The sequence below is a fragment of the Bos indicus x Bos taurus genome, chromosome 7, assembly GCF_003369695.1.
Source record: "Bos indicus x Bos taurus breed Angus x Brahman F1 hybrid chromosome 7, Bos_hybrid_MaternalHap_v2.0, whole genome shotgun sequence".
NCBI classification, from domain to species: Eukaryota; Metazoa; Chordata; class Mammalia; order Artiodactyla; family Bovidae; genus Bos; species Bos indicus x Bos taurus.
In genome coordinates, this window is record NC_040082.1 from 92,157,163 (window position 1) to 92,177,823 (window position 20,661).

The window sequence follows — 20,661 nt, forward strand, 5'->3', positions numbered from 1 at the left end:
AAAGGAAGCAGCTAGTGCGGCTGGACACCTTCCCTGCACCCCAGACTCTGGTCTCCTCATTTCAGGGCTCCCCACCCTCCACATCACTGACCCCGCACCTAGATGGTTCCGAGTGGGGAGGGGCCTCCTGGGCACTGCAGTGTGTTGGTCAGCATCTCTGGCCTCCACCTACTTAGCATCAGTGGCATCTACTCTCCAGTTGTGACAATGACTGGTGTCCCCAGACCCAGCCTCCAGGAGCTCCTGCCAGATGAGCTGATGTCCATGGTGCAGAGGGACCTTCTGCACCCAGGGCTGGGACAGGTCTCCCAGAGGACCAGAGAGCACGGTCCCCAACTGAGAGTCCCTGCCATGGCCACAAGCTCCCCACCCCCGACTCAAAGCCCCCAGAGCAGACCAACACAGCTGGGGGCAGCCAGGAGGGGCAGAGCCTGCTGCCTTCTGGGGAGAGAACAAAGTGATGTCCCAGCTGTCCTACTTGAAAACAAACGGCAGCAGCTTTCACTGGGGGTGATGTAGCCCTCAGGGGATGGTCAGCACTAGTGGGAATGCTTCCCGTGGTCAGCACTGGCAGGGAAAGGCATCCAGAGGGCGGCACTGGGGAACAGCCTAAGAAGGATCCAGTCTAAACACTGCCAGTGCTGAGAAACTCTTCAGTAAGGATAAGAGTCTCTGGAGACGTTGAAAGCATCAGATACTAACATTCTGCTCGTTCCTTCGCTGTAAAAACATCAGCTGTCAGGGCTCAGTCACCTCCCTGACCTTGTTCCTGGAGCATGAGGGGGCTGGCTGCTGGGAGCCCTGCCGAGCTCCACATAGGGGGTGGGGGTGGCGTGCGGCCAGCAGCGCAGCATGGTACCACCCTGGACACAGCCCCGCTCCCCATCTCTGGGAAAATGAAGCTGGGGGAGGCACAGGCAGGTTGCTTCACTAGTCCCCAGCTCACCGGGCTCTCCAACCACCTACCTTCACTCTGTCCCTCAAGTTCTGCCCAAACACGAATGCCTGCTGGGCCCCCTGCTCTTTCTTCTCACAGTTCTCCTCCTCGGAAGCATTGCTAGACTCATTTCTCTGGGACTTCTCCTGGTTAAAACAAGCAAACAGGATAGCTGAGAAGCAGGAACACCGCAGCCCTAGGATGCAAGATGAGCTGTCTCATGCCCCTGCATCTGCTCAGCATGAATCCTGTGGTGCAGGCCCTTGGGTGGGGGGTGCTGGGGAGACCACCTAGGATGGGGCAAGCTCTGGGCAGTGCCCTTGTCACTGGGGATGCTGGTGAAGGATGGTGGGGAGTAGGATGGGTGGGCTGGGGTCATTTCTGGGTCTTCCTCAAGCTCACTGCCCTGGAGACCCTGGCCACCAGTTTCTGAGAAGCTGTAGGCTATGGGAACGATTCCTCTTCCAATTCTGCGGACTGTGGTTGGAGGGTGGGGGGCTCAGGGACGTATGAAGACTGAATTGCACATGCTCATTTTCCCCATTTGAGCCTCAACATCTGGTGGGGGTAGGGGGCGTGGGCGGGGAGGTGGAGAAGCCCAGGCAGCATTGTATCTGCCCAAATGGATGGAGTGGAAATAAACACACGGGTGCAAGTGGTCTCTGCACGTGGACCCTCGGGTTATGTGTGACTGCAGCTCGAGTTTCAGGTCCGACTTGCCAACCACAAATGCAGGCTCTTCGTTAAATGTCCCGTATTTTCCAGATGCTGTGCAATGCTACCGGGAAATACAACTGGCCTATAGAATCCCAGAACTCGTCTTCTTTTCTAAAAAACGATTTCTGAGCCAACACCCAGGCACACTTCTGCCACCAGAAGCAGAGCGTGTGTACGAATCCCTAGGAGCTGCTTGGCTGTGTGAGAGGGTGAGGAGACAGCTTTCCGTGGAGGGCCGCAGGCCCCCTTAGCGGCACAACCCTGCTCGTGGCCCATTTCCCTCAGAACCAAGCATGGGGTCCTGGCAGCCTGGCGACTTGGCCAGTCAGCTGGGGTTACCCAAGGATCCCTCTGGGCAAATCAGGCAGCCTGAATACAGGCCAGCTCAGACACGGCCCAAAGTGGCTTAGAGTCCACGTGCTCAGCTATACCCCGAGAGGCCTCACATGTGGCACGCTCCCTGCCCCGTCGAGGACAGACCTCAAGTGCTGGCGTCTCATCAGATGGACTTCTCTGGGCTGGGTTGTCAGGTAAGGCTGATGTTGCTGCCCCCGTGCAGTCTGCTGGGATGCTGACCCCGTTGGTGCCGCTACTCGGGACTGTGGGAAAAAAAGACGGAGGGCGTCTCAGAAGTTGGACCACCTCTACTGCCCCTGCCCACCACTGGGGCCCAACAGTGGAGGGTCTTTTTTTTAAAGGAGAGGATCTGTGACTTCCTTGGGGGTCCAGCGGTTAGGACCCTGTGCTTCTATTGTACGGGGCCCAGGTTTGATTCCCAGTTGGGGAACTCAGATCCCACATGCTACAGAGTGCAGCAAGAAAACTGAAAAGATAACATGCTTAAAGAAAAATGATACGGAATCAATACTGAAAATGAAATTCTTAGGTTAGAAAAACCCAAATACCAAACGAAAACCTCACAAAACTGAGAATCTATTATTGTAATTCTATGAAGAACCCTGTGAATTTTCAGTTTATTTAGACATACTACTACTAAGGAGGAAAACAGAGAATGTATTTGGAGAATAACTATAAATTTTATAAAACTAGTTTTACTAATGAAGTCTTTTATCTATGCACTCCTCTCCCTGGTGGCTCAGACAGTAAAGAATCTACCTGCAATGCAGGACACGTGGGTCTGATCCCTGGGTTGGGAAGACCCCCTGGAAGAGGGCATGGCAACCCACTCTAGTATTCTTGGCTAGAGAATCTCATGGACAAAGGCGCCTGGCGGGCTACAGTCCATGGGGTCCTAAGAGTCAGACAACCGAGTGACTAACATTTCACTTTTCCCTTTTAAATAGCTGCAACCATGTGACTTGCACAACTTCAAATCTGGCTTTGTTCAGTGTTAGACCAAACAGTTTTCCATGTAATTAAAATGCTTCATAAATACCAACTGCTTCTCCCAGGTGGGTTGTGGCATTGCTCCCGATGAGGAGTTCTTAAATTGCAGGGAAAGATTAAGAAGAAAAGCCTATCATGATTAAAAAATTACAGATCAACTGCAAACCACACCGGGTATGTGGATGTAATGGAAACACGGTTTAGGAGTCACATCTCGAGGTGGGGAGTGAGGTGAGACGACCTCTAATCGGTCACCCCTCCAGTCCTGAGCTGCGTGCCCGGGGTGGGACCCGGCTCTTGGGAGCCTCGGTGCGGCAGCAAGGGACAGTGACTGCCCTCCTGTGCGAGTTTGGCCTGGGGGCTGTGACTCACCTGTCTGTGAGAGCGCCTTTGGCTGCGGGGCCTGCAATACCGCTGGGCGAAGCACGCTGCGCTGCTGCTCCTTGGGCTTTTGGCTCGGCAGACCTGGTGACACAGGCTGGCTTGCCCTGGTCCCTCCGACCCCATGGGCAGAAGTGCCCCCCGCCCCCACGCTCAGGCAGTTATAGAAGTGCCCCCTGCCCCCACGCGACGTCCCTCCTAGGCTGGGCTTTACAGGAAGTACAGTAAAGAAAGAAAATTCAAGCTATTTTCTTTACAGTTAGGCACACACATTCCAGCCATTGTTCTTTTTATACGCCGTTCAATAAAACACTCCGTGAAACAGATCTTGCCTGTAGATTAATCCAGGGAGTATGGTTAACACTACAGGGGAACCAAAGGACAGCTGGTCTTGCAGGTCAAGGGCAGACGGTGAGGGGAAAGCAGTGAAGCCATGGTTGACCTCTCAGAGTTTAGGACTCCACAAGAGGTCACGTAAAGGTACTCCTTACATGTGCTTCTCAAAATGCCACGTTGAGAAGATCCCTCTGCCAAACATGGGGCAAGGACCAGGAGAACGTCCCCGGCCCTGGACGGGCTACCCACATGAGTGAGCCTGGGCCCTGCTCACTCATGGCCACTTTGCTACTCTGGGTTAACCCTGTGGCCAGAATGCTCTGGGGAGATAGTCCAATGACCGAGGACTGCCGTGCACAGAGCCTGAATGCCCCACCCCGAGCCGAGCCTAATCCTTCCCCGCCTCCTCCTCCTCTGGGCAGCGGGCTCATTGGATGGAGCACCTCCTGATCTGAGGGCAATCTCGGTGCTCAAGTGTCCGGAGAGGGAGCCCAGCGTGCACCGGCACTTGGGAGGCTGCTGCCCCGCTCGCCTCCTCGACAGCAGACACCTACCTGCACTGGGGGCCTGGCCGTGGATCAGCGTCGGCGGCTTCAACCGGAACCCACTGCTCTTTTCCTCTACAAGCACAAAACAAAAGATGAAAAGCAGGCCTGCTGGGGCAGAGCAATAAAGCCGGAGGGACCTGGGGCGGCCGAAGCCTGTGATCTAGGCTTCAGTGGCTGTGGGCCTGGAGAACCAGGGACGTCGCGTGGGGGCAGGGGGCACTTCTATAACTGCCTGAGCGTGGGGGCGGGGGGCACTTCTGCCCATGGAGTCGGAGGGACCAGGGCAAATATTTCCAAGTTCAAACAGCGAAGCAGAGGCTGGTCCAGTCCTGTCTGCGGGGCAGCCCAGGGAGGAGGCCAGAGGGCTGCAGGCAGTGGTGGCTCTAGGAGAACTGCCAGCAGCAGAGACTGCAGGGTGAGTGCAGGACTGGTCAGGCCTCCACCCGTCTACCCAGCTGCCTACAGGGCCTGAGGGCCCCAAGGACAATCAGGGAGCCCCAGAAGACTGGCCCTCCCTGGGACCCAGCTCCCTGTCCTAGAGGACACAACTGCTATCAGGAAAAGTCCTGCCATTACAGCAGATGTCCGGGAAATGAGACACGTTTTCTGTGGTGAAAAATCAAAGGAGGCCGATAGGCTTGCTCTCTCCAGATGTGCCAGGAAGGCCCGGGAGGAGGAGGGGGGCCTTCTGAGGATGGGGTCTGGGACTGACAGCCAAGGTTCAGACAGAGCCCAGTTCGGCTCAGCCACCGGGGCACCTAGATCCCTTCATTCTGCATCCTCGTGACTGGCCCATCTTAGGGAGTAGGGGAGACAGGCTAACGCCACTCCTGACCACAAGTCTGTCCCCAGAAAAGTCAAAGGATGGCCTCACTTTTGTGCTAAGGTCCAACCCGTGGGAAAAACCCTTTTTGGGTCGCTGGGAACAAGCTCAATACACAGAAATCACATGTGTGTTATTAGACACGAGCAGTGAATAATTCAAACATGAAGCTGAGAAAACAACTCCACTTATAACAGCCGGGAATAAACGTGACCAGTAAGAACTATAAAACACTGCTGGAAGAAAGCGAAGACTTAAAGAAATGGAAAGATGTCCCCAAAGGTCACACAGTTGTGCAATTCCAGTCACAAGAAATGTCCAGGGCAGGCAGATCCATGGAGACAGAAAGTGGATTTGTGGTGGCCAGAAGCTGGGGAGACCAAGTGGGGAGTGACTGCCCAAGGGCATAGGGTCTCTTTTTGGAGAGACAGTCATCCTAAAATTAATTATGGTGGTGGGTATACAACCCTTCAGCTGCACTAGACACCCTTCAGTTGTTCACAGAAACACCACCACAATTACAACTCATCAGGCCACACAATTAATTAGGTACGAAAGTCAAATCGGAACTCCCCATCAGGCAGGAGGGCCCTGTGCTCTCCTCAGGCAAACACAGGTTCACAAGAGTGATGCCCCCTGCTGGTCAGCACAAGGGAGCCCATGCTGCTGGAGCTGGGGTCCCTCCGGAGAGAGGCTTCAACAGCCAGACAGCACAGGATGCGGGGAAAACACGCTTCCAGGTGGGCCTCTTGGGCAGGGAGATGCTGAATTACATTGCTAGAGCTCAGGGTTACTAAGACGACGACTGGCAATTTAGAAACACTGAAAAAGACTGAGGTAAAATTCACAACTGAGGTAATTTTAGAAGGTCCTCGGAACTGGCTTTGCAATGCTCATACTGCGACTACTATTCACCACTCTGCTCTGACAGGCTAACCCTCAGGGTCGACCCTGAGCAGGGGCAACAAGCCTGGAGAGTCACAGACACACCACCGCCACCCAGCCTGGAGCTGGCCTGCCCACGGATACACAGGACGTCCACCCTGAATGCTGAGGTGAACTGACGCACCACATGCCTCACGTGACTGGGAACATTGGACAGAAAGATGGCGGGGCCCAGAGCAGCAGGGGGACACTTACGGGGCAGGGCCTCTATCTGCACTAGAATAAATGTGCTCTCTGCTTGTGGCCTCTGGAAGCTCCCTCTGCAGCAAGGTCAGTGTGTAATGGAGAGGTGGTCAGAGCCCTAGCAGTCATGCCTGGCTCATAGGAGTGCACAGGCCGTTGCACTTGTGTTCTCTCAAGGGCACACGCATGGCCCCCACAATAGGAGCTTGCTGTGGGAGAGAAGCACTCCTAATAGGGCAGCCTCTGCCCTCCTCTGAAATCACACCCAAGCAAACAGGTTTCCCTGCCTTGCCTCAGAGAGACCCCAAGTGATGTCTGAGAGGGCAACACTGGCTCCAAAGGGAATTCCAGGAACTCTCGGATTAAACCAGGAAGACAGATCAGAATTTAGCCTGGTGCAGACCAGAAGCTAGAGAGAATCTGAGAGGAGGCTCCCTGGTAGGGGCTCAAGTAACAACACACTGAGGAGACAGGGAGCAGGTTTCTGTCAGGAAAGAGGAAGAAATATGAAGAAGGGTTTCATATCATGAACCTTGTCGGCACTGGACGGGAAGTATCCACATGAACTGGGGTGACCTATACACACAGACAGAGCAGCAGAGACACAGACCACAAGCAGACGTGAGTGCCCGTGTGTGAAGAGGTCCATGTGTATGTACACACGTATATGTATGTATGTGCTCTCAGCCATGCGTGTTCCCAGCTATGGGTACAGAGAGGGCCTGGGAGCAGCAGCAGCGCAGTGGGCCGAGCACTCAGATCTTGGTTCCAAGAGACCACTTCCACCAAGCAGAGCCAGGACCCCACTGAGGACAGGGAGAGAAGATGATGAGCCTAGAACCCCCTCTGACAAGATGAAAAGGGCATGCTCAAGAGAAGGATGGGGCCACGGCCGGGGAGCACAGAAACCTGCTGGACGGGGCTCCACCAGCCAGATCGGGGACCATTAGAATGAACTGACGCTGAAGTAAGAACTGAATGTGAAGATAAATACTAGTGACAACGGATTACAACCCACTGGCAGAACCAGGCGAGGCCGAGGGACTGTTTGAGATGCGTGACGCAGGAGCCAGAACGGGATGCCTTTGCTCATTGCTAGGGTGCCTGGGGGAAGATCGAATGGGGTCTCTAGGTAGTGGGATGGAGAAGTACCTTATTATTCTTAAGGTTACATTTTTTTCTTTCTTTCAAAATAAAAGCTAAAAAAAATAAAAAGGCAGGCAGGCAAGGAGCTGAGCAGTTCACTCTGTGGAGTGGACAGGTCAGCCTGTCCCCACTGCACACCGCAGAGGGGACCAGGGACCAGGCTGACCTTTTATGACCTGGCCCCCACAGTCCCGAACAGGACTCACGAAGCCGGTGCCCAGGCCTGCCCTAAAGAACCCTGAGAACCAAGCTCCTCAGGACTTCCCAGTGGTCCAATGGTTAAAGAATCCACCTTTCAATGCACGGCACTTGGGTTCAAGCCCTGGTTGGGGAACTAAGATCCTGCATGCCACAGCGCGGCCAAATTAAAAACAAAAAGTCACCTAGCTCCCTTTCAGGCCCCGTGAAGGGGTCAGCTCAGAACAGTTTGCCTCTGGAGTCAGAACAAATTCAACCGCTTGAAAGAGTGCCATCAAATCAACCCTCAAAGTTACAGCTCGCCTCTCCCCCCACGGCGCCCTTGTGCCAGAGGCTGACTGAGTTCGCCTTGCTTTTGAAGTCAGCAGTGAATTTATACAAGGCGGGTTGGGTTACAGAATTCGGATGGTTATGTTCGCTCATTAAATCTTTTATGAGGAATTCCAGCCACGCGGGAGAAACTTTCAGGAAATCTTGGAGCTGGTTCTCCAGTGAAGGACCGAAAAAGGAAAAGGCTCCACATTCTTCAGAAAGGATCAAGCTATTCGCTGTAAAGTTTTAAAGCTGTGATTAAATATATTTATCTAAACAGATCTAAGTAATATTAGTCAGTGTGAGAATTTAATACACAGAGAAGGGGTCTGGAAAATTACATAAACTTCAGAGTAGTGACCATGGGGATGGCAGTGTGGAGGGAAATGAACAGGAGGACTCTTTCACTCTATGTATTTCCGAGTTTTTAATGACACAGAGGTACAATGTTTGTGTAAAAATTTGAAAAACGAGTACTGTATTTCACTATGGTTTTTTTGTGTGTGTGTTTGCTTTTGTCTTTTTTTTTTTTTTTAAAGGGACTTGAAGCTCCCTGTAACTAGACCCTGCTTGCAGAAACCAAAATTAAGGGCCACAGAAGTCAGCCTCACACTGGATTCTAAATCTGCCCACTGAAAGTTGGGAAACATGAACCGAAAAAGAGTGCTGATTTCCAACTGCTTACCCTCGTTTAAGACAGTGTTTTACAAGAGCAAGTGCTTTTCATCCCAGGACACCCCCAGTGACCAGCTGGTGAAGGGCAAAGGCACGCGAAGGCTCACCTGGTTCTGAGTCAGAATTGCCTGCAGATGGCTCGCAGAAGGTGGATGGCATAAAAACATTGTTTTTGGATACTGTCGACAAGGAGGTGCAGGCAGGGGAGGAACAAGAGGAAAACAGTGTGAGTAGGCAGGACAGACATGCCTGGGAGCATTTCTCCCACCTGAGGGGTCATCTCCAGGCCCCACTGTGGTGCTGCGGGGGGTGGGGGTGGGGGTGGGGGTGGGGGGGTCAGCATCACGAACCTGGCCTTCAGCCACTCTAGCAAAAGTGAAACCCCGGGACTCTTCCTACAGCCCTGAAACATGGGTGTCCAGCAGAATAGCCTGAATCTGCCTGACACCTAGCTGTCGACTCTGGGCTGCTGTGGCCTCCTGCCTTGCCCATGCGTCCCCAAGAGCACGGCCAGGAGGGACGCAGATGCTCCCCGGGGCCGAACCCCAGGCCCTGCTCCTTGTCACCAGTCAGCGCTCGGTTGGCTGCAGCCTTCCCCCACCTGCCCTTTTAGAATCTTACAAAAGCAACTGGTTCCCTGGTTGCAGGCCAGGCAACAACACGATGGGGCTGAAGACCAAACTGTGCAGACTGCAGGCAGCTAAGTGGAATCAGAGTGCAGCACAAAGCCAAGGCCTCTGAACGCAGACCACTTGTCTTTACACGCTTGATGGCTAAGCTGAACCCTAGGGTGGAATGCGCCAGAGGACAGGACTAATGTCTAACGTCCACTGATCATTGGTTTCTCCAGCCTACAGCCAGAGCACAGACTACCACCTCTCTTCTCCGCTGTTACTTTCTTGATGGAAAAAGTGAGGCTTAGCAGTGGGCAGTGAGCGGGAAGGAATGTGATCTATGGCCAGGAAGTGGACGCTGCCCCTCCTGTATTAAGGCCCATGCAACAAGCGTGCAGAAAGCCTTAAAAAAAGGATGGACCCTCAGCCTGGACTGTAAGCTGTCAGGAGGACTCCTCAATACAAACCACAGCACCTGTATGGAGTGGGGAGTGGTGGGAGTTGTCTCCTGCAGTTCTGAAAAAGGGTTCAGCTGTGCCCAAGGCAAGTGTTCAGGGAACAGGCATGATGAACTCAGGTGTGTCACGGGGTGATGGTAAGACGACACTCACGTACTCTTTAAGCTTCCAAGAGTCTTTTCTCTCCTAAAGTGACATCCTTAGGGCTCACAGCTATAACTGTTTTAAGTGAATTCCCAAGACTGAACTTCAAGCTAGGGAGCTGGAGGGCATGTGAAAGCCAGTGCTGCAGAGAGCACTGGGCAATGCTCGGGTTGGGTGGGGAGTGGGGGGCCCTGCTGCAGCTTTGACACTGCAAGGAGCAGCGGCAACCCCAGGCTTGCACAGCCTCCCACTCAGTAGCCCCAGTGCCTCCCTCTACCCCAGGAACCCCCCTCTGTCCACCAGATGGTCTCCTGGCCTCTGTGTATGCACAGACCTGGTTCTGGCCCGGAGGCTCCAAGCCCTTGGGCCCAGCCTGGCCAAGCCGTCTGGGCTCCCCCGAGCTCCCCTCCTTGGGGAGTTCATGCCATCCTACCACCAACGTGTCTGTCAGGGCTGCTGGACTCCCCATGTACTGTCTGTGTGTCTGGGCTTCTCAATTGGCCCCCCTGGGCACTAGGCTCACTGCTGAAGGGCGAGGGGGACCCTCCACTTCCCACACCTTCAGTCCACACATAGCCAGCGGCCCTTACAAAGTGGACATGCACTTAATGGTCAGAGCCCCAAACATGGTCCTGACATCCCACCCTTCTGTGTCACTGATTCAGATGAGGGTGTCTGCGCTGCGCTCAGCCAAGCTCCAACCTTACTCCTGCCCCCCAAAAAACTGAGCCTCAGGCTGACCATAACTGGAGACACACAAGGGGTGGGAGGCACAGCAGGGGGCAGCAGGCTTGCAAACGCGGCCGCTTCACCACCCAGTAAAGGCCTGCCACTGTTACCTGACTGCGATGGCGGGAACTGCGTTAAAGAGGAGGTTCTTTCTCGCTTGACGGGAGGGCAGTAATTTCCATCTTCTCGGTCAGAATCTACAGAAAATGAGAAGGAGAAGAAAAATCAGGCTGCTTCCACTTTTACGACCGAAGCTGGTGAAACATCTGAGAGATATCCTCACCTTCTCCACCTTCGGGGCTGGAGCCGCCGGCTGACCTCTGAAATGAGAACACACGTCAGGGTAATCAGAGAGGGCCACACGGCCTGGTGGCTCTTGACTTCCGCCACCAATGGATCCCGAAATGCGGCTCCAAGGGTGTGAGGCTTGGGTTCAGTTGCCCGGGTCACGGACTTTTGACCTAATGCCTGAAAATCTCCCGTGAATCTTCTGCCCCCGCCTCGCCAGGCCTCGCGCCAAGGACTCCTAACAGCTGGGAATGTTCCCGGCACAGGATCAGTTTCCAAGTTTCTCCAATGGGTACTGCTCACTGGCATGTCCCCCGCACCCCCCACCCCAATCAAAGAGAAAAACTGGCTCTGGCCGAAGTCCATTCTGCCGAGGTGACCTCTCCACCCTGAAGGGCAGCAGGGCCGTGGACACTGGGTCAGGGGGCCCCCATCCCTGGCACCTCCCCTGGTGTGGAACCCAATTTCCAGGGAGGCTGCTGTTTCCAGAGTAGCTGAGTGCTTCGCTGCCATGGGGCCAAGTGTGCAGCACCTTAGACTACAGACCGGCTGAACAATCACGAGCTGAGAGAAAGGTGGATGAAGAACTTCCTCCCCAACCACCTCTGGTTTTAGACTGCGAATGACTAGCAATTAAGAAGCTCAAAGTGAACCCCTGGCCCATCTGGGGTGATACATCCTCTCTCAGGGACTTGTGATTCTTCAGAGCTGAGCAGCCTAAAGTGAACTCTGAGAGGTCAACATGCGCACCCCCCAGCCCCAGGCACCAGAGTTGACGGGGAAGCAGGGGAGCCAATTTTCTTATTTTCAGAAAAGCCCCTCAGGGGTTAAGTTTGGCCAAACGAGGACCACCTGCCTTGAGCCTGTGAGGGATTAAATGAGATGATGCATGTGAAAGTGCTCTGCAAGCTGCAGGGCTTCGGTAAAAGCTGTAAAATAAGGAAGCTGCAGAGGAAGAGGCTGGGACCCCCGAGAACTGGGGCGGAGCTTTCCAGTAAAGGGCCAGCTCCACAGGCCCCATTCAGGCCACACATTGTATATTCTTTGTTTTTACAATCCTTTAAAAACCTGAACACCATCCTAGCTTGCAGGCTGGACAAAAAGAGGCGGTAGGCAGAGTCTGCAGACAAGTCCTAAAGGACAGTAAGAAAAGGACCCCAAACTGCACCCCCGCCCCCATCAGAGACCATCTATCAACATGCTCGGGAAACGCGAAACCCTCCTAACACGATGGGCTCAGTGGTCCTCGGGGCGACTGTGAGCATACCATGGGGCTCAAAACGAAATAAAATACCCCCGGAGGATTCAGCAGGCAGGCACTAGCTGAGCACAAGACAGTGGCCAGGGCTCGGAGCCTGAAGGCGCTCAACTCCCTCTCAAAGGCTTGAGAGCTAGTCAGCCGTGTCTTGAGTGTGGAACCTAGGGCAAACGGCTTCACTGGCCCAGGTTTCCACCTCCAAGCTTGGAAGACAGTGCGGCCAGTGCTTCCGCTGCAGGGATGAAGGTGCAGGGGTCAATGGGTGGCCTCACATCTGGACCGCCCACACCCTCCTGGCAAGCTCACCTCCTGGAGTGTCACACCCAAGGCAGCAGGGCTTCAGAGCTCAGGGGATGTGTGGACGGGAGGGACCAGGGTGGGGCACCCTCTCACCGTGGGGAGCCGATGAGAGAGGCACCATTGCAGCGCTGTCATTTAACGGGCCTGGGCTGGCAGCTGACAGCCAAGAACCGTGCCCGCATCACCAGGACATCAGGTGTTGCTCTCGGATGCCCCCTGCCCTGGGTGACACTGTGAAGGCACAGGCTCTACGGTCTCCTCCCGCTGTTCCTCTACAGCAGGCCTTGCCAGCCCCAGACTATCCCTGCTACCCTGCCCCTGAGTCCTGGCCTCAACTTCTTTCCCCCTTTTCATTCAATAAGCATTTCAACTCTACCAAACCTGCCCATGGCAGGCAGCCTCCGAGGCCCGTGGCACCTGTGGCTTCTTGAAGGATTCCTGGGACCTGGGAACAGCCAGCCCCGGTAGGCACTGCTCTTTCACCAACACCCTCCCTCTCAATTCGCCACCCAGGTGCGAATCTCTCAGGCTGTGGCCTCACCCCTCCCTGCTCTCGCTCCAGGTCCCGGCTAGCCTCTAAGTTCCGGAAGAGTCTGGCCCCAGTGCTCAGTGGGGCTCGCTCACCACATGTTCAGGGGAAGCACCTGGATCCCAGGAGCTCGCTGGCCACAGAGAAGCAGCCAAGTCACTACCCCCCCGACTGTATGCAGAGTGGGGGCCCTGACAGCTGCAAGGCCAGAACTGTCCTCCTGGTTCTCAGCTCCTGGGGAGGATGGTCCTCCGCCACCTCCATCTCAAGGGGCCCTCGTCTGACCGGCTAATTTCCGGTCAGAATGGGTGTGAATGCTCCAGGGCTCCTTCTGCTAGGAATTTCTAACTTCATTCCATTTTGGTTGGAGAAGACTGTGATTTCTGGACTCCCCTTGTTCTGTCAGTTTTTCTTTGAATACTTTGGGGCTCTTTTAACAACACTTAACTTGCTTATCCTTGTCAGCGACACCCCAAGCCTCTCAGGGATCTGGGTCTCCCTGAGAATTTGATGGGAGCCAGGAGCCTCTCCCCTGAAGTGTACCCAGGCCTCTGAGCTGCACTCTCGGGGCCTAGGACTGCTGGCTCCAAGTGGCCTCCTGCTACACTAGGCCCCTTCGTCCATCACACTCCAGCCCTGCTGTCTCCCTCCCGTTTTCTGGCATGGTGACACCGTTTCCGCCTCAGTGTTCCTCCTCCGCGTGCGTGCTGCTCCCACGGCTGTCCTGACCACCTCCAGGGTGAACTAAGAGCACGTGCCATCCCATGACCCAGCGAGAGGAAGCAGCTCCTCCACCCCCACCCTCCAGCCTCTCCGGGCCTCAACTCTGTTTTGGGCTTCACAGTGAGAAGTGATCTTCTGTGCCTATCTGTTGTGTGCCTCCTGCTACCACGAAGCCCTACCCTGTCTGTTTGGCTTACAACTCACACACCCAACACCTAGGACACTTGCTCAGCAAGCATCTGCTACACAGATGGAGCCCCGGCCTCCAGCACAGCCCCTTTGGTGACCTGGAGAAGAAAGGGCACCTGGCGAGACAAGACATTCCCAGACCTCTGCCCTCAGGAGAACCTCAAGTCCACGCTCCGAGTCTCGGAACCATCCCACAGGCGTGTGGCCAGCCTGCTGGCCCTGGACAGGCTGGGAGGCGGAGGCCTGTGAAGGCCAACACAGGAGACTCCTCCACTGGGAGAGCCTTTCAGAAGCTGCTGGAACTTCCTGTGGGCTCTGAAACAGCTGACTCAGAAGCAGTCACGCCAGTAATTCTCAACAGGAGCCAGCATGAGGACGCAGGCGGCCAGAAGTCAAGTCACTTCAGCTTGCCTTGGGAGATGCTCTTCATGCTGGAAAGCCCCCTCTGCTGCTTGTGTGAGCTGCAGTCTGGCCTCTCCCCACCCCGTGGCCCCCGTCAGAGAAGGCCTGAGCTTGCCTCTAGGCCTGGTGCCTCGTGCTATCTTCCACTCTCTGGGGCTGGGCCCAGCAACCTGTAGCCCAAAGCTTGGGAGCTGCTGCTCCAGGGATGACCGTGAGGAGGTCTTGAGAGCAGGCTCTCAGGATCTGTAATTTGGGGGAGCAGTCAGGACCGAAGTGGGGTGTGGAAGCTCCACGTCCTTCTCTGCTTCTTTCCACAGCAGAAGCCGTCTCTTGCTGGTGTGGGCTCCGGGCTGATACCTTGGGGATGCTCAGATCAGGGCACCCTGACTGCGCACTTCACAGTGGCAGCGGGTCCTACATGAGAGGGTGGCCCACCCTCTCGGAACACACTGGAACCCTGGGGAGAAGCAGCTTGTCCTGTGAAGGGCATATGTCCCTGTCACCAAGCACAAGACTGGAGGGAACACCTGACCCAGGATAGGGCCACAGGACTGAGAAGCTCCTGTCCTCTCTGTAAAGGCTGAATCGATGACAATTACTAGTATTCAGTTTACTGAGGCTTGCACCCCCCACCCCAGACAGGGCTTTTGTGAGGCTGCCTGGTGTGGGTGGCCTTGAGGGGACAAAGGCGCCAGGCCAGTCCAGGAGGCGGGGAAGGAGCAGGAGGCTGTGTCAAAGAAGCTGAGACACAGACAAACGGGCAGTGAGCAGGAGTGAGCAGGGCTACCTTCTTGGCCTCCCGGAAAAGATGAGAAATCAAGACCATGTCAGGGATATTCCTTCCAGAAAATACCAGTTAGCGCGGGGACTCAGTGATCCCCACCTGGATGGACCCCCATCTGGACAGTCCAGCTAGAAAGTCTGCTGCTGTGACTGCAGGAAAATAGACACCTGGATGAAGTTCCACTTGAGGGAGGCGCCTGCCAAGGCAGCCTCACCTTCATGTGGACCACAGGCCCACTCACCACTGTTTATCCTTTGACTCAGGGAACCAGCTCAGAGATTTTTACCCAAAAGGCAGACACTGAAAAAAAAGAGAAAATGAGGTAGCCTCCAAAGATGTGACTGCTCGGCAGGGGTGGACGAGTGGCGAAGCCCGTGCACGTGTGAGAGGACGGGCAGGGGAGCAGTCTGGCCAGGGGACTTGGTCCAGACTCTCTCGGTTTCCCAGTGGGGCTTGTAACATGTTTCAGGCTCGGTAGTGCCTTGGCTTGGGACTTCAGTTGGCAGACTTCAGCCAGGCTCAGGGTGAGCACTGGGAACACTTTCTCCAGGGCAAATGGAGAACTTAATCTGGATGTGGTTTGGTGTCCCTCAAGCTGCCTTGTGAGAGTCAGGAGGTCTGATATAAGGAGACTGTTTCCTGGTCCTGGGGCTTCAATGGCCAGAGCTCTGATGAGACTGAAAGATGATAAGGGCCCTTTATAGGCAGTAATTCAATGTGCGATATATCGCAGTTTTACAATCCCCCAAAGGATCGTGGAATGAAGAACAGGCTGAACGTGAGGGATGAGCCCTGTCAGGTTACATGTGGGTGTTTCCTGAACTCCAGAGTGAGACAGAGTGAGCGCCAAATCTGCTCTGAAGCAAGAGCAACTAGTCCGAGTTCGCCACAGAAATATCTCAGCCCAGGAAGTAGCTGGGATTGGGGTCTATCTACACCCTAATTGACCTAAAGAACAAACTCTACTGTGTCTTAGTGCCCCAAAGGCAGAAAAAGCCCCGGATGGCTGAGAGCTGTCACAAATGGTGTGACGGCGGCACTGCTAGGACTTCTGATGGAACTGGGATGCCCAGGTACCTGTGTTAAAACCACCCAGGGTATGCACGGGTGTGTGTCACAGGCATGGCCCTGTCCATGAAGCTGGCACGTTCAGCAACAAGCCCCCCTCCACCCCAGGCCCTCTCCCACAGCAACATAACAACCATCTTCACGTTCCCCGCTATCGCCCTCGACCTTGCGTCTTTCAGTCTGGGCACTGCTTGCATTTCTCAGAATTAGAGCTTCTGACCTACAGTCCACAAGAATTGAGAAGCTGAGTTCTGTTGGCTGGGCCTCAGAAATCGGCGTCTGGACTGGCCACAGGGAGAAGGCAAGGCCCTGTCTCACAGGCATGAGCAGGAAGGGGTCTGAAAGTGCCCGGCTTCTGGAAGGGCCACTGCCGTGACACCACCTCCACCGTCTGCCACCCTCCACGGAAAACCCTCGACCTCTGCAGCTTGAGGTTCTCCGCAAATTGCGCTCTTCAACCCAGATAGCAGTGGAGGGGTCCCGTTTCCTGGGCAGATCCTCACAAATACCACGTGTTCTCAGGGAACTGGGAACACGTGCCTGCTGTCACCCGACTCAGGAGAAGGTTCCAGCAGCTGTTCTTGCCCAACCCAGAAAATGACTGCCTCTGAATTCCTGCTCTTGGCCCTCAAGTGGGGACCTCAGATTGGAATCTTTCCTGGGCTTCCTTCCTTCAAGCCCCCTTCCAGGCCACAAAGGACAGACCCCAACAGGGACAGACTGGTTCTTCTTTTCCCACCACACACTGATTCCTCCAAATGTTAAGATTTGGCTCCAGCCTCACTCGGCTGAATATCACTTCTTTCTGCGAATCCCAGGGTCTGGCTGCTCTAGCTGAATTTCAATGGTTTCCTCAAGGACATGGGAGACTGGCGCTGTGACACAAGGAACCACTAAAGGTCTGGGAGAGGGCTGGGGCTGTGACGCCCTGGGTGCCGTGTGGTGGGGCGGGACCCTGTTTTCTTGAGTTGCTGCTCCCTGATGTGGGAATGGGGGCTCTGCCACTAGGCACCGAGAGGATGAAGCTTTCGATCCTGAATGGAGGACAATGTTTACCTTTCCCGATTTATCAAACTCCAAACACTCCAGACATCTCTTGTTCTGGAGATTTCACAGTCTTCTCCACCTATAATCTTCCAAAGCCTTCTGAATACAAAGAAAAAGGGCTCAGGGGGCTCCCTCCGATTCAAAGGAAGCAGCTCTTCTTCCTGCTTTGATTGAAGACAAGCAGTTCACAGCCCAACCACAGTCCAGACACAACCGGTCTTGTAAAGCAACAGGCATTAGACACCTTTTCCTACAGATCAAGGAAGCTGGAGCCTTTCGTGTTTCTAAGATACTGAACTTGAAAGCCCGAATTCAGGGAGAGACGGAAAAACGGAAGGAGGGAGAAGGGGCTGAATTGGAGGTGGAGAGTTCTACCCTGCTCCTCAATTCCTCTTCTGGCCCCTCGCTTCTTTCACTAACAGGATTAGCTTCAGGCTATGGATGAATGTTCCCCTGACTAGAAAGGTCTCAGTGTAGAAGGGGACGTGCTCCTTGCTGGCTTTTTGGCAGGGGGAATTAAAGGGCGCCGAAGACAGCCTTGTCATCTTTCAGTTGTTGCCAGCTGCCGGCGACCCGGGGTCTGGATGCGAGGGCCGAGAGGGAGGGGCCGGTCTGGGTTGGGAGCCCCGGGCTGGGGGATGCCAGGGGGAGGCGGACTTACCCCTGCCAGTTCTCGTGGAAAAGGAAGAAGCTGGGCTTCGGGAGCGCGGGCCAAAGCGCTAGCGGGGGCAGGAAGCTCTAGGGCATGCTCACCAGCTGACTCGGGGTGACCCGTGCCATGGTGGGGGGCCTCAGCCTCCCCCCGAGGCTCCTCTCCCGAATCCGACAAGTCTTTTTGCTCTGCAGAGGACTGGGAGCAAAAAAGACAATTTTCCTTCAATGTAAACAAAGCCTGCAATGTGGGGCAGGGGAGGGGGTGGGATTCAAAGGTTGAGCATCTCCTGATGCTCCTGCCCGGGAGGGAGGTCGGGCCAAGAGAGCCGGCCCTCCACGCTGTCAGAAGGGCGCTGAACATGGGCCAAGTGTCAGACTTGGCACTTCCTAAGGTGTCCAGGAAGTCAGACCCAGGCTTTGAAAACTGGCAGACGGCCTCTGCGGCATGAAGCTCCTCTGCTGGTGGCAGCCATGAGGACATGGTCTCAGTGACCACACTGCCCCTGTGGTTAGTAAGCCATCCACTCAGACACGCTCAGGAAGGGGGGTGAGCACCAGCACCAGGTCTGGCCGCTGGGGATGGGGCTTCAGCAGGAGCTGCAGCCCCGGCAGCACCTCCCATCTGTGCCCGTAAACCCGAGAGGAAGGGAACGCATCCCTGCTCGGTGAGTGCAAGTGGGGGGGACCCAGCAAGCTGGCGGAGACACAGAGAGCTGGCTTTATATCAGCAGGCAGGTGGGTGGAGGTCTGGCTGAAGGAGGGAGCCCCTCGGCCTAGGAGTCTCCGGGGCCAGCCCTTATCTAGAAAACAGCCAGAGTAAGGGGAAGCCGGAATCCTTTGAGGCGGTTCTTGGGGTTCAGGAGGGGTTTCTATGGAAGTGGCTTGTTGCAAAGCTGGTGGCCTGGATCCAACAGGTGGGCTCCAGTCCCCAAACCTCCCACCTGGCATTGTCCACTACAGGCTTCTTTCACTTTGTGAACTGAATGACCACAGGGCCACCCTGTCTCCCTGTAGACGCAGCCACATTCCTCCTGCCTGTGAAGTGACTGAACCCTCTTTAGACAAGACTTGGGACTATTTTTAAATGTGTGAGCTTGCTGGATGAAAGCAACTACATAAAAGATTTAACAGAACGTTCAAACACTCTTGGAAAAGCAAAAGCCATATGACGTTAACACATCCACATGTCTAAAGGTCACCCAAATGGACTCTTCTTAAGCAGGGAGATCCACAGTGTAAAAGGCCTTCCTTCTCAGGCCGCTCTTCAAACTTGTGCTGGGCGCCGAGGCGGGGCCCCACACCTGCTTGCTGCTGCTTTATGGCCAGAGACTGAACACCCAGCCAGAGGAACCCAGAGTTCCCTGGGAAATTGTCCATCTGTACTCAGAACAACTAGGATTTTTAAAACAATCCCCACTTTTCAAACAGAAAAGTTCAAATGCCCTCGCAGCATGGCAGAGATGAAGTCTACACCAGAGAAACAAAAAGAAATACAAATGCCACCCCAGCGTTTTCTCCTAGGGTCTTGAGTATTTCTTCTAGACAAAGAAAGTAAGCTCTAAAGAGCCAAGACAGAGCCTGTAGGTTTTCAACATGTTTGTTAAAGTCAGACATTGGGATTTTGGCAGCCTTTGACATCATCTTAAAATATAGGTGGCTGACAAAAAGCCACGCACACAGAACACGCTTGCTACCTCCCAGCCTTGTCAGAGACACTCTGCTTTCTGCCCAACAGCAGATTGCTGTTGTAACTGCTTTCTGTCTTTTTACTGAACTGCTTGTTGTCTTTATTCTGCCAGGGCAACCCCAAAGTCTTCTGCTTTCAGATTAACAAATATTTGGAAGATAAAGTAAATGAAAGGAACGTTCAGTTATCACAAACAGTGTAACAACCCACACAAGGAGATTCAAATTCTCTTCCTGTTTAAAAGAAAAAAACTGTCTCCATTCAAGGCAGTTACTGCTACTGCTAAGTCGCAGTTAAGAAGGTTTCATTTTTGCCCCTAAAACACAAACGCGTGGAAACGCAAGCGTCTTGTGAAGAGCGCCATCTTGAGGAAGCTCGGGCATAGGGAAGCAACAGGAAAGGCTCTTGCACTCGGTCTGGGTTTTGGCCTCAAGACTGCAGTTCCAGCTGCCCGAGGCTCTAACACAGAACGATGGGAGGATCTGAGGACTCTTCCCAAGACCCAGGGACGCCACCGGCAGGCTACCGATCTGTGGTTTGCTGTGAAGGCAACTCAAACCCTGTCTATGGGACGGACAGAAAATTCTAGGTGGTTTTGTCACCAAACCAGCACCAAAAATGCCTGGGTTGGCAGCCTAACTTTTTTCTTCTCAGTTTCAAATCTTTTATCTCGATCATGGTTTGGTAATAACAGCTGGGCCTCTTAAGGGGACTGGGGGCTCCTGGAGTACATCCCGTGGGTGCACTGGTTTCTTACCAAAAGAAGGGAATGGGCCCACAGGTGACAATGGGACTCCTTGATCTCTGTGGATCCAAAAGGAGCTCAGAAAATAGCTGTGTGGGTGACACTCAGGACAATTTCCATCTGGGCTAAATATATTACAGGATGTTTCTGAATTAATGATCACTTTCTCAGGCGTGACCATGGCACTGGGGCCATGGGGAGGAATTCCAAGGAGACAACTGTCTTTAAGGGACAACCGTCGGGGGCACAACTTACAGTTGAGTGTTTCTAGCATTTATGATAACGATGTTAACAGTGAAGCCTACCCAAGGTGGCTTCCCAATGGTCTGGTCCACGGTACCATCCTTTTAATTTCTCTGAGGACTTGACAAAAATTTCAAAACAGAAAATTGAAAAAGGGCAAAAAAGCTCATTTGGAAAAAAACAACAGCAGCCTGCTGTTTCCCACCCAACCCTGCTGTGTGAGCAGGGAGGGCTGAGAGAGCGGCAAGACA

General features: G+C 54.3%; 1 protein-coding gene across 10 annotated transcripts in view; it reads right to left on the reverse strand.

The window, feature by feature from the left end:
* Positions 1 to 20,661, reverse strand: part of RANBP3 (RAN binding protein 3) — a 50,939-nt gene that overhangs the window by 8,840 nt on the left and 21,438 nt on the right. For 2 of the 10 annotated variants that reach the window (XM_027547417.1, XM_027547416.1), the window contains exons 3-10: positions 17,743 to 17,931; positions 10,777 to 10,813; positions 10,604 to 10,690; positions 8,656 to 8,727; positions 4,273 to 4,338; positions 3,374 to 3,466; positions 2,135 to 2,253; positions 967 to 1,083 (exon numbers count right to left, since the gene is read on the reverse strand). In XM_027547417.1, the coding sequence (XP_027403218.1) occupies positions 967 to 1,083; positions 2,135 to 2,253; positions 3,374 to 3,466; positions 4,273 to 4,338; positions 8,656 to 8,727; positions 10,604 to 10,690; positions 10,777 to 10,813; positions 17,743 to 17,931 (780 nt within the window). Of the gene's footprint in view, positions 1 to 966; positions 1,084 to 2,134; positions 2,254 to 3,373; positions 3,467 to 4,272; positions 4,339 to 8,655; positions 8,728 to 10,603; positions 10,691 to 10,776; positions 10,814 to 17,090; positions 17,181 to 17,742; positions 17,932 to 20,661 lie in introns of those variants that run through there. The other 8 variants (XM_027547422.1, XM_027547421.1, XM_027547419.1 and 5 more) reach the window with 5 other exon arrangements.